This window comes from Calliphora vicina, chromosome 3, assembly GCF_958450345.1.
Source record: "Calliphora vicina chromosome 3, idCalVici1.1, whole genome shotgun sequence".
In the NCBI taxonomy this organism is placed as follows: domain Eukaryota; kingdom Metazoa; phylum Arthropoda; class Insecta; order Diptera; family Calliphoridae; genus Calliphora; species Calliphora vicina.
In genome coordinates this window covers 68,049,485-68,065,232 of record NC_088782.1, presented here as the reverse complement: position 1 = coordinate 68,065,232, position 15,748 = coordinate 68,049,485, and the positions used below count along the sequence as shown (strand labels likewise).

Sequence of the window (15,748 nt, the reverse complement as noted above, 5' to 3'; positions counted from 1 at the left end):
AAGAGTATGATTTGTGGCGATAGTGTTGACAAATTAGATTAATTGGTTTGAATTCGTATAAATCGATTTTTAATTTCAAATAGAAAATTTATGATTTTCGTTATAAAGTTGGCATTTTTGTGAATATATGTATGTAGATTGTGTCTGGGTTTAATTGATAATTGTATATACAGTCAGTGACAATAGAATGGAAACTTTGTTTGAAAAATATAATCCATAACTTTAGTTATGTATATTTCTAAGACAAATTTAAATGTACTAGATTTTCTAATAGGATGTACATTTGTAAGTCGGCCGAAGGAAAGAGACTGGACTAGAACTTTATACAGATCCATTTTAAACGATGTTATGTATCCATGACGACAACACACCTCTAGGGTTGTAACCGTTTATTTGCATTCCAATGAGGTACGTGGTTTGACGTGGCCTGCCCCATCGACGGATCTCAGTTCATATAAGCTGAAACATGCTCTAAAATAAGATAAGAATTTTTTTGAAATCAATTTTTGATTAGGCCGATTATTAAGCTTCGGTTTCGGCCTGAAAAAACTATTTTCGGTGGGACCCTAAAATGTATATTTTATGGATTTTAAACTATTTTGTAAAAGTTCCCACTGTATTGTCATACACTAGTACTTGTACAAATCTACTTAATATGATTGTTTAAAAAAATGTATTAACACTTTCGTCATTTTGTTCGCAACTAGTGTTGACTACCATTTTAATATTCTAAACAAAAATCTTTTCAAATTTATACCTATCATCATCTAACAAGTGAATTTATTAAATAAACATTTTGTATTCTCAAGTGAAATAGAACTGATTGTCACGTTTTTTGTTTTCCACTCACTTTTTGTGACATTCCAATGAAGAAAAACACAACAACCCAGCAGTTAAGAAGTAGTCAATGTATCCCTTATAGATATTAATTGTCATTAATGTCTGACTCCAATTTATATATTTTGGGCCATTTGACACGTATGTACTCTTTATTATAGTGCAGTGAAAAGTCATTTGATTACTTTATACATCCCAGGTATTCTAGCGTGAAGTCAATTGTCATTTTAGTGTATCTAAGGAACCTAGACTGTAGTCACTTTAAACGTTTATTTTGTATTGCATTTTAGAAAGTAGTTATTTTACCCACTAGAAGTAATCCATTGGAGAGTTGTCGCAGGAGGTTTGTTTACAAGCAATCGGTTATTGGAATGTTTATGAAATGTCTTTTTAACCGACTGAGGTCACCCGTACATGTTTAAATGACTAGTTATGTAGCTAATCAAGTAACCAGTTAGGTAGCTAGTAAGGTAACTGATTCTATGTAACCGGTATGTGAATCCAATGAGTTGACTACTTTGGACCAGCTATCAGACAGTCTCATTGTAATCAAAAAGGGTCAATTGACCATCTGCTTAGGACATGCACTTGTTAAACTAACTAGTCAAATAGCTAATTACGTAGATAACTAGATTGTTTACTAACGTAATTTTTGTTTGCATTATTTTTTGTTTCCTTTTTTTATACATATTACTACTTTTCGGTTTTGGGGGAAATTTAATTTTTTTTCAACACCACCCTTCCCTGCTCTAAATATGAGGTAAAATTACTAGTTCGGGACATTCTCCCAGAACTGCTGGAATATAAATGATAATTACACATGTAGTACATATGTAAAAAAGAGTAAAATTATATTTGCTAAAGAGTATTTTTTTATATTATTCTCGTTTGTTATTACACAATAGTCCAGCTGATTTAACTTGATAGAAAATAAATACATATAAACATACATACATAGTCATTTCTATTTTGAAATTATTTTAAAATATGTAATCAATATTGTATACCAAAATGTTACAGGATAAAATTACACTAATTGAATTTAATTAAAGGATAGGGATCTAAGAAATATGAATTATAACCCCAAAACAAAAACAAACACAACTAAAATGTGAGATTTGTTTACATTTATTCTTTATTTCCTCTCTCAAACACATGTATACATACAGTGTCTTGCAAAAGTTTGTGACTGATAACATTTATTAATTGTATAAACAGACTTTTCCATCTGTAAATTGTAAATTTTTGGATTTTGGGATGTCTTAGGAAACTATTAGTTGTTACAATGGATTCACATTTTAATGTGTCCGAATTCTTAATCCGTTGCTAAAGAAAATTAGACCAAGTGCCCTCATTTTCTTATAAAATTTTTCAAAATATAGCAACGCATTAAGAAAGCTTTAGACCGGATATAACCCAATGTTCAATCGAAATAAAAGAATGTAACAACAAAAAGCCAATCAAAAAAAAATCAATTTAAACATTTAACACCTCGTCTAAGGGTAACTGTGGACAGACGAACAAATGACTGGTGGATGAAGGGAGGGCGGGACACTCAATGACGGTCATTATATTAGAGTTGAGTGTAGAATGTAGTTTAAATTTGTTTTTCTTTCATTCGTTTATTCATTTATTTGTTGTTTTGCTTACTTGCGTTTTTGCACATTGTTGTTTGTATGTTTTACTTTGTGCCTACATGATGTCTGCACACAACTTGTTCATGAATTTCTAATAACACAGAATACACACACATCTTATAATCACAATAACTATAGTGTGTATTGATAAGAAAAACTCAAAGACTGATGTAGAGACGATACGATAGAATCAAGGGGTTTCAAGCGGGGTGCGCAATAAGTGGCCCCAAAACAAAAACAACAGTAGGAGTTTAATTTTGCGCGTGTTTCTTTGCACTTGTTGGTGTTGTCATTTGTTATGTTAAATGTTGTTGTAGTTTAAATAAAGAGTATAGTAAGAAACAGTGACATTTACTACAGCTGTGGGAATAGGGTCCCCAGATATTATGAAGCCCCGTTCTGTAGAATATACAGACAGAACACCAGCCGCCCAATATGGTAAATAAATTAAATTTTATATAATAGTTTTGGTCAGTTTTTCAGTAAATTTTTTTCTGTTTCGGTCAGTTTAACAGTTTTCGGTTAGTTTTTTGGAATAATTTTTGTAGAACAGTTTTCGGTCAGTTTTTTGAACTAAATTTGTTAAAACAGTTACTATAGCTGTGGGAATAGGGTCCCCAGATATTATGAAGCCCCGTACGGAAGAGCTTTCATTTTAGACCTGCTGCTTCTGGAGAATATACAGACAGAAAACCAGCCGCCCAATATGGGAAATAAATTTAATTTTATATACAGCCCAATTATGAATAAAAATTCCCCGGGAGTTTTTTCCCTTTTCCCATTTTTCCTATTCAAATTCAATGGGAAAAAACTCTCGAGGAATTTTTTATTCATAATTGGGCTGATAATTTTTCGGTCAGTTTTTCAGTAATTTTTTTTTCTGTTTCGGTCAGTTTTTCGGATTTAATTTTTTTAATGAAATAGTTTTCGGTCAGTTTAATAGTTTTCGGTTAGTTTTTCGGAATAAATTTTTGTAAAACAATTTTCGGTAAATTTTGTGGACAAAATTTGTTAAAACTGTTTTCCGTAAATTTTTTTATAAAACAGTTTTGGGTCAGTTTTTCGGACTAAATTTTTATAAAACAGTTTTCTGCCAGTTTTTCCGACTTAATTTTTATAAAACAGTTTGTTAGTTATTCGGTCTATATTTTTATACAACAGGCACTTTGTCACTAAAATTTTGTATAACACTGTTTACGGCCAGTTTTCCGGCCTAAATTTTAATAGATCAGTTTTCGGTCAGTTTTGCTAACCGTCTCAGTGAGGGGAACATGGAATATTATAAAAATACAAAAAAAAAACAATTTGTAAAAAAATTTTGTTCTGCGGCTCCTCATATTTCAATAATTTCTTCAACATGGACAATTCCGGATTCGATATATAAATCTTAAAGGGTCGGAAATTAATATTATAAAAATTACAAGCGGACTGACAAACTAGTGTATGTATATGCTTTTATAATGAAGGGTATACAAATATTGTGAGATTGAAAACTCATAAAAAAGTGCTTGCCTTTTATCTTGATTTCTGAGCTTTTCGAATTTAATACAGTTAAGAACACTGTTATAAAAATGTACATAAGAAAAAAGAGAGCGCGTGTTTAGAGTTTTTGTATTTTAAGGTGGTAAAGAGGAAAGAAGGTTAATTTAATTACCAACCAGGGATGGTATTTTTTCTTACTATTTGCATTTTTCAGTACTAAAAATTTTAGTAATAAATACATATTTTGAAAGTTTTTATTATTTAAAAATGAAATCAAGTTTTTGCTTTTTGAGTTTTGAATTGACTTTAAATATTATTATTCAAAAACCACTGCAGAGGAATCTGAATGGAAATTTTTAGGCCTACAGTACAGACCATTTAAAAATCACTGTTTTACAACTCTGTTTCCTATACAACAACTACAATATAACTATTTTAATTCCAATAACAAAAATGATTTAAAAGCAAATTAAATTTTATATAATATTTTAGAAAAAAAAAATTTAAATTAAAAAATAAAATACGCATAACAAATAGGTATACAAATAAACACATTTATCATTATGATAATTTAATGTTAATGTCATTGTAAAATAAAAATAAAAAAAAACCTAGATAATATGGTATAATGAATAGTTTTAACACCCAACAAAAATCAACAAAATTATCTATTTGTGTGATTGAAAAAAGTAAAAAAAATAATAAAAATTAAAAACAAATACGAAAAAATTTGTTATAACGAAAGATTATTATTTTGTGTTTTATCTCAGTATGTCACACTGTTCCTATGATATTTGATGATAACATAAATTTGTTTAGGTTATTGACTGACTGGCTAGGCTAGTTTGGCCGGCTAACTACTACACGTTTCCATAGCTAAATATACAAACAAAATTTAAACGCGTAGTAAAATTTTATTATTAATTCATTTAAAAAAAGAACAAAAAAGGGGCCAATGGTTCTTTCTTTTTTTTATGTGCAAATCAGCTGTTTTCGTTTTTTTTCGAGTTTCCTCTACTCAGCATTTGAATTTGTTTTATAGCGATATACAATAAATAGATTCTCTGATTATATTCTTTATCTCTAGCAGTTTCGTATGTCGCATTTGTATTTCTAGTAGAAATATTGTTTGATTGTTCTTTTCTGCCTTAAAATGTTTAAAAATGTATGGTTGGCTTGAAGCCAAAAAAAAAATTGAAAAAAAGAAAGACAACTACTATCTATCCAGTCATATGGTTTCTATGGGATTGTCTACATTTATTTGTCTAAAAACATACAAACAAAATATTTATATACTCGTGTTCATATGTATTGGAGGTATGTAAAACGCAACGTTGGAGGTAAATTGTTTTTTTATTATTTTAAATTGTATACCTATTTGTATTTGTATATGTATACAAATTTATTTATTATTTTTTTTTTCGAGATTTTTAAACCACATGTTTTTATATGATTTTGTTTTCTAAAAAGTTTTGTTTGAGGATTTGTTTTTTTTCTTAATAAAAGTGAAAATTTACCAAAATTTTCTCAAACCGATTTATTATAAAGTTTGAATAATTGAAAGTTTTGTTTTAGGTAATTTAAATGGATTTTGAAAGTGCAATTTTTTTCCATCATATCTGGAATCAATTCCTGCAAGTATTTTTTAACAAATCTATAAAATCCAACTGAATATTAGATTTCGGATTAGGCCAAAAAACGGCCAAATACCTAATTTTGACCGAATACTGAAACTTTTATTAAGAAAAACATACATAGATTATGGAATTTTAAAGTAGAAACAAGTTTTAAATATAAATAATAGAATACAGCAACTTGTACTAGGGGGATGAAAAAAGTACCATTTAAATATTATTTTCATTTACATTCCTGCTAGTATATTTAAGCGGATGTCTATTCTAATACAGATCGTTTTAGAAAGTTATTCTCAGACGAACCTAAATGACATATTAATGGCATTACAAATATCAGCTAAAACCAATAATAAATTTAATTTTTTATGAATTTATGTATATTTTAAATAATATTCAAATTAAAAATTCGTTTATTTTACTAATTGACCCACTTTATTTTAGTTTACATTTTGAGTGTGTTTTTCTTAATCTTTATGTTACATCAATTGTCATATTGCATGACATTTCGCACGAACAGAAAATGACTGACCATCAATTAACCGTTATTTTCATCAATATTTGTCGCTATCACTATTTTTCCTATTATTTAACTCATTCATACTTTTAAAACAATACAAAAAGGTTTTTAATAAAATATAAATACCTCTACTATCACATATGATACAATTAATATAATAAAGAGAGGCGCAATAAAGAGAAAATTAGAAATGCGCGCGCATAATTTAAGAGATAAATAAAGTAGCATAAAAAGTGTGTATAAAAAATACTATAACAAAATAAATACATTTTTTCTGACTGTGTTGAATCTGAGCGCAAATAAAAAAACAAATAATAAAAGTTAGTGTTGTCAATATTATAAAATGACGTTTAAATTTATAAAACTTTAAAAACCATGTTAAATGGAGACAACCACATGTTAATGTTAGTGTTCATTAATGTCATGTTTTAACATATGAAGTTGCCTTTGCAATTTTTTTCTCAAAATAATGCAATTTATGCACTCTGTTTTTTATAAATTTATTTTATGTAAAAAGTAAATTGTAATCATAAAAAAATACATTCACCCCTATCGCGAGTCAATATACAGTAGTCCAATAAAGTCTACATACAGGAATTCAAATTAAATTTCTTTCGTTGAAAGCTGTATTTGTAAGTTAAAAGTAGTGAAAATATATTTGTTAAAAAAATAAATTCACACTAAAAAAAATTAAAACAACATCACTTAAGTCGGGTTTAGCAACATATCCTATCACTTTCAAAATTTCACCGTTATTAAATTTTTTGATTCTGAGTCAAATAACGAACATTTTTTTGGCTTTAATGTTCAAAATATTATGAAACTTAATAGTCCCGCCCACCCAAAAGTAGGCGTGACCGAGAATAAATTTTTCGTTATTTTACTCAGAATCAATAACTCTAATAACGGTGAACTTTTGGGCGTTATTTGATTTTTTTTTTTGCTAAAATCGACATAAGCTATGTATTATTATATATCTCACAAAAAAAAACTAAAAAAACTGCTTTAAATTAAAGTAACATAATGATTTTTACTGTATGTAGACATTCTTGGGCTACTGTACATATGTATATCGCTCATGCACTTTGTTCATGTGAAAAAATTCCCCATGTTGTGAAATATTTAGATGGAATTTTGTAAACAATAAACAGCTGTTACGCACAACATCAACTATTTTATAAATGAAAAGTTCATGGGAATATCACGATAGCAATTTTCCCTCCTAGGGAAATGGATATTTCATGGGAACATACATTTCACATGTTTTTCACGACAGTAGTGATTATTTACATTTATCGGGTAACTGGTAAAACTTTTGTTTTTAATACTAAATTAAGGCAAAAACCAGTTAAACTTTTAGAAGCACTGATATGGTTAAGATTTTTAATTTATACAGTGTATTCTAAGCCTGACGGAGACTTAGAATTCCTGACAAAATAGGTGTGTGAATCCATCGGTTTCCGGTTTAACCAAAAAAGTGCGTTTTTAAAAAAACCGGTTTTGATTATTGTCTTTTAAAAAACGGGTGAAACGGTTTCGGGTTTTGTCTTCAAAAAAAACGGTTAACCGTTTTATATATGAAAAAGGTTTCCTTAAATTAAGTATCATTTGTGGACGCAAATGGGAGATGTGTTAAGAATTGTGTACTAAATCTTCCGAAATTTAGCATTTTTGAATTCTTAAGGCTCTATCTTTATGCAATTATTTTATATCTTTTACGAAATATTGTCAAATACTATAATTTTCTATAAATTAAATCAATATTTTAAAAATGATATCAAAGTTTTGTATAAATATGTTTGAAAGAGCTTTAGAATATATATTTCATTAAAACCGGTTAACCGTCTTACAAAAACCGAAACCGGTGGAGTTTACAAAGATGAAAAAACCGGTTGACCGGTTTTCGGTTTTGGATACTCTAAACAGGACATTGCAAATTCGGCAACCATAAGGAGGCTTGGATTATCCTACAATGACTTCTGTAGAAGCTGTCATAATGATAAAGAGGATGATACTATATACCACTCTATAACTTTCCAACATTTGGAGATCTAAGTAATACTGTCAAAGGACATCGTTCCTTTGACTTTATAATGAATGGTAATTGGCTACATACACCAAATATAGACCTCGGAGTGACTTATACCCGTCAAATGACTGGAACTTGTAATTTTCTCCTCCTCTGACCTCTTCCTACTATATATTTTTATCTTATTTTGCCAATCGACATCGTCATGTTCCACAAATTCTATCTGTTGATGTCTGGTATTGAAAATGAGCAATATCGGTCCAAAAACGTCTAATTTAAACTGCCTTTTTAAAAGTTTCATCTGAACTTTTATTTTTACGTTAAAAAATAACTGTTAACTGTGGAGTTCAGATCGTCGTTCTAATATCACCATAGATTTTGAAAGACCACTTCAATACGAACGTATTGGTACAGGTCTCCGTTGACTCTAATATGTAGTTTTTGAGTATTAATTTTCTGGATAACCGTTATTTACGGTCCCTGCATAAATATGTTGATTATGCGGCAATAATGATATAATTTTGCACAAATTAGTTCTATGTTCTCTGAAATTATACTGTTAAGTATGGCGAAAATAGGGCAATATTAGTCCCTAATCCCCATACAAAATTACTTGAAAATTCATAACTGTCTACCAACTTTTGTAAGGATTGGTCCATAATTGACATACCCTCCATATAACCCCTATATCAAAAAAATATTTGATTGTCAATAACTAAAAAATACCCACAAATTAGATGATTCGACTAGCCAAATATAAAACTCTTGTTTTTTCTATTATGTTTTGTTGTTGTAACAACTATATATCAGTTGTTTACTTAATTTAAACGCCTATTTAAAAACGCTGACAAAAACAATGACAACAAATTGTAAACACTTAGGGAAAAATGTATTTTATAACCTCTAAAAAAAGACCAACAACTTTGAGGCGTTTTTAAATGATAAAAAAATAATTTGTAGGTATTTCTTGAACAGACAAATTTTGATAAATTATATGTAGGTATTTAGTAGGGTTTTATTTGTTTGTGATTTCTACAAAAGCACATGATCTTTAGCAGGTTTTTTTATTTCCAATCATTTTGTTGTTGCTTTAAATTATTATTATTACAATTTACAGTAAGTTATTTTCACACTTTTTTGAAAAACGTTTTGGTTTATTTTATATTTTATTCGATTGTGTTGTTGCACAAAAGCATAAATTCTCGCAATGCTAACTAATCTAATTAATAGTAAATTTAAACAAATTGTTTGTGTTGTTGTTTGTTATAAGTATTCCATTCCATAGCATGTGTGTGTCCAAGTGTATGTAGGAAGCGGAGTAGAAAGGCAGTGGTGTAGATGTAGTAAAATTAACAAAGAAAAAAATGTTTTTTTTATGGATTTTCTTCTTGAAACAAAACCTACAAATTAAGCCAGAAGGTACAGTCAATGATGTAGAGAATAATAAAAAATAATATTAAGAAAATGAATGAATTAAATCAATATGACAACACAACCACAATAACAGAATCTTCTTGCTTTCATTCCACTTCTCCTCTTATTTAACATTCTCTTTTGGTTCTGTTACTTACTTGACACACAATGATGAAAGGAACGAAGAAAAACACCTGGTTTTCTTTAGACTTTGGCAAGGGCAACAGACATCCTTGAAGAAATAAAGTGGCTATGTCTGTGCATTTTTTTACTGGCCATTGTGCAAGTGAGTTTGTTGTTATCTTTTTACAACACCAACAATACAAACATGGAATCCGTACTTTGGTGTTGTTTTTGTCATTTAGAAGACAATTTCAAATGACAAATTGTCCATTTAATTTAAAGAAAATTAAAAATAAAAATTATTAACCACTCTACTGTCGTATATTTTGGTATGATAAATTGTTTGCATGTGCTTTTTCTGGCATGTCAAACAAAAACAACAACAACCAGCAACAATATTTAACACAGTCTCTCATATACACAAACACTCTGCATACACACACGCACACACACTCAAACACACATTTTTCAATTGCTAAATGTTCACGTGTTTTTAAGAATTTTTTTTCTTTTATTAATTTGTTTCTAGTTTACAAAATTTTGTGTTAATTTTTCTATAATTTTTGCATAAATTTGTTTAAATTTTCACTTATATTTATTAGGTTTTTTCACTTTTATTTAGTTTTTCTGTACTTTTGCTTTTTCTTCTTTGTTTTCGATTTTTTCATACATTTTTTTTTTAATTTTTTTTACTCACCATGTTTCCAAATTACTGAATTTTTTCGTTACGACTTTGCCCAAATCGATACCCAAACGGTCGACAATCCTTTGGGCCAAATCCGGATGCGATGTACCCGAAAACACTTTAATGTTTGGCATTCTGGAGTGTAATGAATTTATTAAGGCTTGTTTCTCCAAATTGTCGCGTATCAAACTTTTTGCGCGTATCGGATTAGCAGATCGAACTGGCATCACACAATCTACGAGTACAAGTTTTTATATTACAAAAAAAACACATACATTAATAAGAACAACAAAGAAAGAAGAGACATATAAAGAACAATAACAACAACATATTTTCTTTTCGAAATATTCTCTTAAATCTATGTTAGTATGAGTTTAATGCAGTGGTAGTTGTGCTCTAGTAGGTAGCTAAAACAAAATATTCTCTCTTTCACTCAAAATAGTACAGGTTTAATTACTCTTAAAATCTGTAAAACAAGAAAAAAACACTCTAATTACGAGTGTTTTTAATATCTTCCATTATTTATTGGATTCTAATTTGTCTCTATAGAAATGTTTGCATGCATGTGTGTTGGGTCTGGTAGGTGGCTTGTTGTTGTTTTGATTTTCTTTACAAGTGTTAGTACATATTTTTCTTCGTTTTATGTTTTCTTTTTTATTCGTTTCTTCTTGGTTAGCTGGGGTTTGTTTTGTTATTTCTTCTTTAGTTGGCTCTGAGAAGCTTTCAAAGGGAGCTTTTGTATACTACCCCACAGGGATGGCTAAAATTGTATTCTAAAACTGTAATAAAAATTGTACTTTTACATATTTTCCCAATTTTTACAAAACCAAAAAGTACAAAATTTGGCAAATTATGAACCGATTCTCTAAATTTTAATTACAGTGAAACCTTGATAATCCGGATAATTGATGGCAGACCCTAATCCGGATTATCAAATTATCCGGACAATCGAAGAATACAAATTTTAAACATTGATCTTGTATTAAAAATGCTTTTAAAACACATATCCAATGATATATTATATTTACGAATCATTTAAATAAATGATTACATTTAAAAGAACATTTTATAAAAAAGTATTTTGCTTGGTAAAAATATTGTTTGTCGAGAATTGTTCAAACTTTTTTCCAAAGTTTGTATAAAATCCGGATTATAAAGTTATAAAGATGTAATCAATCCGGATTATAGAGTACACAATGTAATGAAAACTGATTTCCGGATTACCGAATAATCCGGATTAACGCGCTTCGGATTATCAAGGTCTTACTGTATTTAAAACTGGGGATGTGCGATTGATCAAACGCTCTGATTAATCAATATAATGATTAATCGACTAATCAACATTTCTGATTAACCAAAACAATAAGGGTCCTCATGTCAAAAATTTTATGGAAATTAATTTGCATAACTCTGATAACTGCAAGAATATAAGAAAAATATGCCAAGTTTTTCTTCTTTTTACAGTATTTAGGGCCCTTAGTTATTCCGAATTTATAGGCATTACTAAAATTTGAAAATATTAAAGCATTTTTAGGAAGTGGGCCTTTTATGGAATCTATGGCCAATTATGAATCAATTAACAAGCTATTTTTAAAACTAGTTGTGTTAAATTTTATCAGAAGTTATGACCTACAGTAGTGGTGGAGGTTGGGTTCCTTATTTTTGTAAAAAATACATCAACAAATTCATTTGGTTTGTTATAACTGCTATAATATATGTATAACATAACGAAAACTTTTATTAAGGTCTTGAAAATTAAATGCAATTGTTAAAATTCAAATTTATGAATCTCCATATGTACATATATCGTCACCTAAAATGCAAAACAACGTATCATCAAAAAATTCAAAATTGATTTTATTATTGAATATTTTTTGCAGTCTTTATGAAAATTTAATGAAGTACCTTTTTAGTTTAAAAAAGTAATTGTTGGTAATTAAAAAACATAAACAATGTATGTATATGTATATAAAGTGCATTTATTTAAAATAAAAAAAATATTTTTATTTTTTCATAAAAATTTATATTGATGATACGTTTTTTGTTTCAGAAAAGTGTACTTTTTTTGTATAAATTATAATTCTAGTTTCAATGTAATTCAGATTTGAAAATATTATGTCAATACCTAAGTAGTTTTCATTTCATACCGTTTTTTGTTTCTCCTATAAACTTATGAAAAGTGATGTTACGTGATTTTGCATTTTAGATGACGATATATATTTATTTTCATAATTAAAGTTTAATTTCTAAATTGTACCAAATGAGTCATTGGTACCATTGTACTTTTCCGAAACAAATTGCACCAAAAGAAAGCACAATTGTACCAATTTTGTCATCCCTGCTACCCCATGTGACAATTATTATAAAGCTTTGTTCTCACATACTCTTAAAGTTTTGAGTTTTGCAGGTGAAAACAGTAAGAGATAAACTCTTAGAAACACTATTATACATTAAATGCCGGTAGATACAAATATTTATATGTATGTATCTTGCACTAAACAGTGGCGTGGTGATTTTTTGTTTAATTTTTTTTTAATATGATATGAAGATTGTTCGCATACAACGTAAATGATGCAACTGTTAACAACAGGTGTCTAATTCCCATTAATTTAGAATCTAAATTTTAGATTGACACATTTTGAATTAAAATATAGAAAACTTTAAGTTCAAGTTACATGTCAAAATTTTAAGATATATTTCATCAGATAGTTAGGGCCAGGCCTGATTCAGAAACACGGCCAGAAAACGATTAAATTTGTTCAAAAACTATTTTAAAACTGAGTGATTTTCATACAAATTTTTAAAATAAATTGTATGTTACTGTTTAAAATCTGGCCCAAATTAATGAATTTCACTATTCAATTCTTTTTTCTAAGAGACTAAAACGGAGACACGGAAAATGTATTTAAAAAAAATACTTTTTCGGTGTTCTTCAGTCGTCTTTTTGAATTAAGGGTAAGTTTTTTTTATAGTTTTAGGTTTCTTTAAAAGTAATCTAAAAAATCATAAAATTTAATTTCCAGATGCAGAAAAATAAAGGTTTGGTCATTGTCTAATTTTAATTACAAGAAACTAAACATGTACCTGTATTCAGGTACTAAACCTTGAGCAAGATAAAGGAAAAATACAATTTCAATAGTGGTATTCACAATGTAGAGTAGTTAGCGTAGCAATGTATTTAAAGAGCAGTTTGGCTAAAACCAAAAACAAAATAGTTGCATTAGAGCTACGTTTTTACTTCTTTACACTTTTGCTTTTTAAACAATTTGAGTTAATTTTGTATTTGATATTTCATGACATTTTAGTTTGTTTTTGGAAATAAATTCAATATTATTTTTAATTAACTAATGTGCTGTTTTTCTATAGCGAACGAGTACTTTGAGTGGAAATTTAACATGTGTTTTGTTATTGTAACAAAAACAAAATACATGTAAAACGTCCACTCAAAGCGCTCACTCGCTATAGAAAAACAGCACATAAATTTTATTATAGAAATAAAATGGAGAATTCCAAAGAATGAAGTCGGAAAGTGCATTACAAAAGCCATTTATTGTTCGAGAATTCATTCCCAAAAAACAAATTCATTAGCTTCATTCATTGAATAGAATTAAATTCATTCATCCTTGTAATGATTACATTTTTATCCGTTCATATATACATACATACATAATTCAAATTGAATATTTGTTCTTTATTTAATTTGGTTTTGTTTCGTTTTTTAATAATTTACAAAATGAATTGAAATAAATTCTCTTAAAACTTTTTGTAATTGATTTGAATTGAAGAAAAATTTATTCATTCAATACATTTTTAAAGCTATTTTCTAATCCCCTGTCTATACTTGATAAATTTTTATCATGATAAACGTCAAAATGGTTATCAAGATAAAAAATTATCAGGTATAGTCTCCATTTATTAGTGTTATTGCTTCGTTATGACAAAATTGTTAGTGCTTTTGCTCAGACAACTTTGTCTTGACATCAAACGTCATTAATTGTTATGATAAATATTTGTCAAGTATAGACAGGGCGTAATGGATTTCAGTTAAAGGAAACTTGAATGTTTTAATAAAGAATGAAGTACATACTGTGAAATTGAATCATTAAAATTTTCTTGAATTCAAGTCTATTACAAAATAGCTCTAAACATACAGAAATAGACATAGAGCCATAGGGAATAGACATAGAGCGGAAACTCTCCTGTCAAAGACCTAACTCAGTTGTCAAAAACCTAAGTGGTGAGAATGTATTAGTAAAAAAAAACATCTGAAAACAAAAACAACACTCGTAGGTGGATTATTTTGAGTAATATTTTTGTTTGGGTTTTTTTCTAGATTCTGCTCTACGCATAGAGATACATAGAGCGGAAACTAGAAAAAAACTCAAACAAAAAAATATATTCTCACCACTTTGGTTTTTGACAACTGAGTTAGGTCTTTGACAGCAGAGTTTCCGCTCTATGTGAATTTCTCTATGGCTCTAAGCAAAGTATAACAAGTAGTCCAACTCTTTGACAACAGTACCTAACTCTATACATGTGTTAGTAAAAAAGAACCTAACTCTAAACATGTGTGCGTAACAAAATTACACATGTGTTGGTAACTTTTAAATTTTCTACAGGCAACAGAGTTTTATAAATATGTTCTAAATTTGAATTTGTATGAATTTTCAATACCAAAAATTGTAACTCTGTCCTATAGTTTAAATTCTACAATAACAAAAAATTACATGTCAGAATTTCCAAAAATATTTTTTTCTTCCCTGCAGGATTTTTACGAGCTAGTTCAAAGTCTAGTTGACTATTTGCTCACTCAAAACTGATGCATAAATTAAAAAAAGCATTACAAATTACATTTATAAACAGAAACATTTGAAATACTTTTCAATATTTCCTTATAAAATAAAAAGTTGTGAAAATTTAAAAAAAAAAAAATAGTTCAATACAAAATTGTGCATGGATGCACCTAAATAAAAAAGAAGAATTAAAACCTAGAATACTAATTTATAAAATGGAAATCAAGAATCCAACCATTAAAAGATACACATTTGGTGAAAATTTAATCCCGAATGGTAAGAATTGGAATATAGATTTATTATATAAATCATGCTTTATTTTACAGATAATCCAAACACACCGTTATGTTGTAAAAACTGGAAAAAGTACTATGAGGAAAAATTTGAGCTATTAACAGGTAATGTACATATAAGAATTATTATATAAATTTATCTAAGTGAACATTATATTTTTTGTATCTAAAATGAACAGAATCCGTTAAGCAACTTAAAGGTTCCATTGAGGAATTGACAGGTATATACATATATCTCCAAAGTGTTTTTATAACAAATATAATATATTTCTCCATTATGCAACTAGCCACCACAGTACAACAAA

General features: G+C 28.3%; 1 protein-coding gene across 2 annotated transcripts in view; it reads right to left on the bottom strand.

Annotated features, from left to right (window-relative positions):
• The window catches only part of Prps (phosphoribosyl pyrophosphate synthetase), a 43,879-nt gene that overhangs the window by 19,441 nt on the left and 8,690 nt on the right, over positions 1-15,748 (bottom strand). For both annotated transcript variants that reach the window (XM_065506266.1, XM_065506268.1), the window contains exon 2: positions 10,370-10,592. In XM_065506266.1, the coding sequence (XP_065362338.1) occupies positions 10,370-10,592 (223 nt within the window). The remainder of the gene's footprint in view (positions 1-10,369; positions 10,593-15,748) is intronic.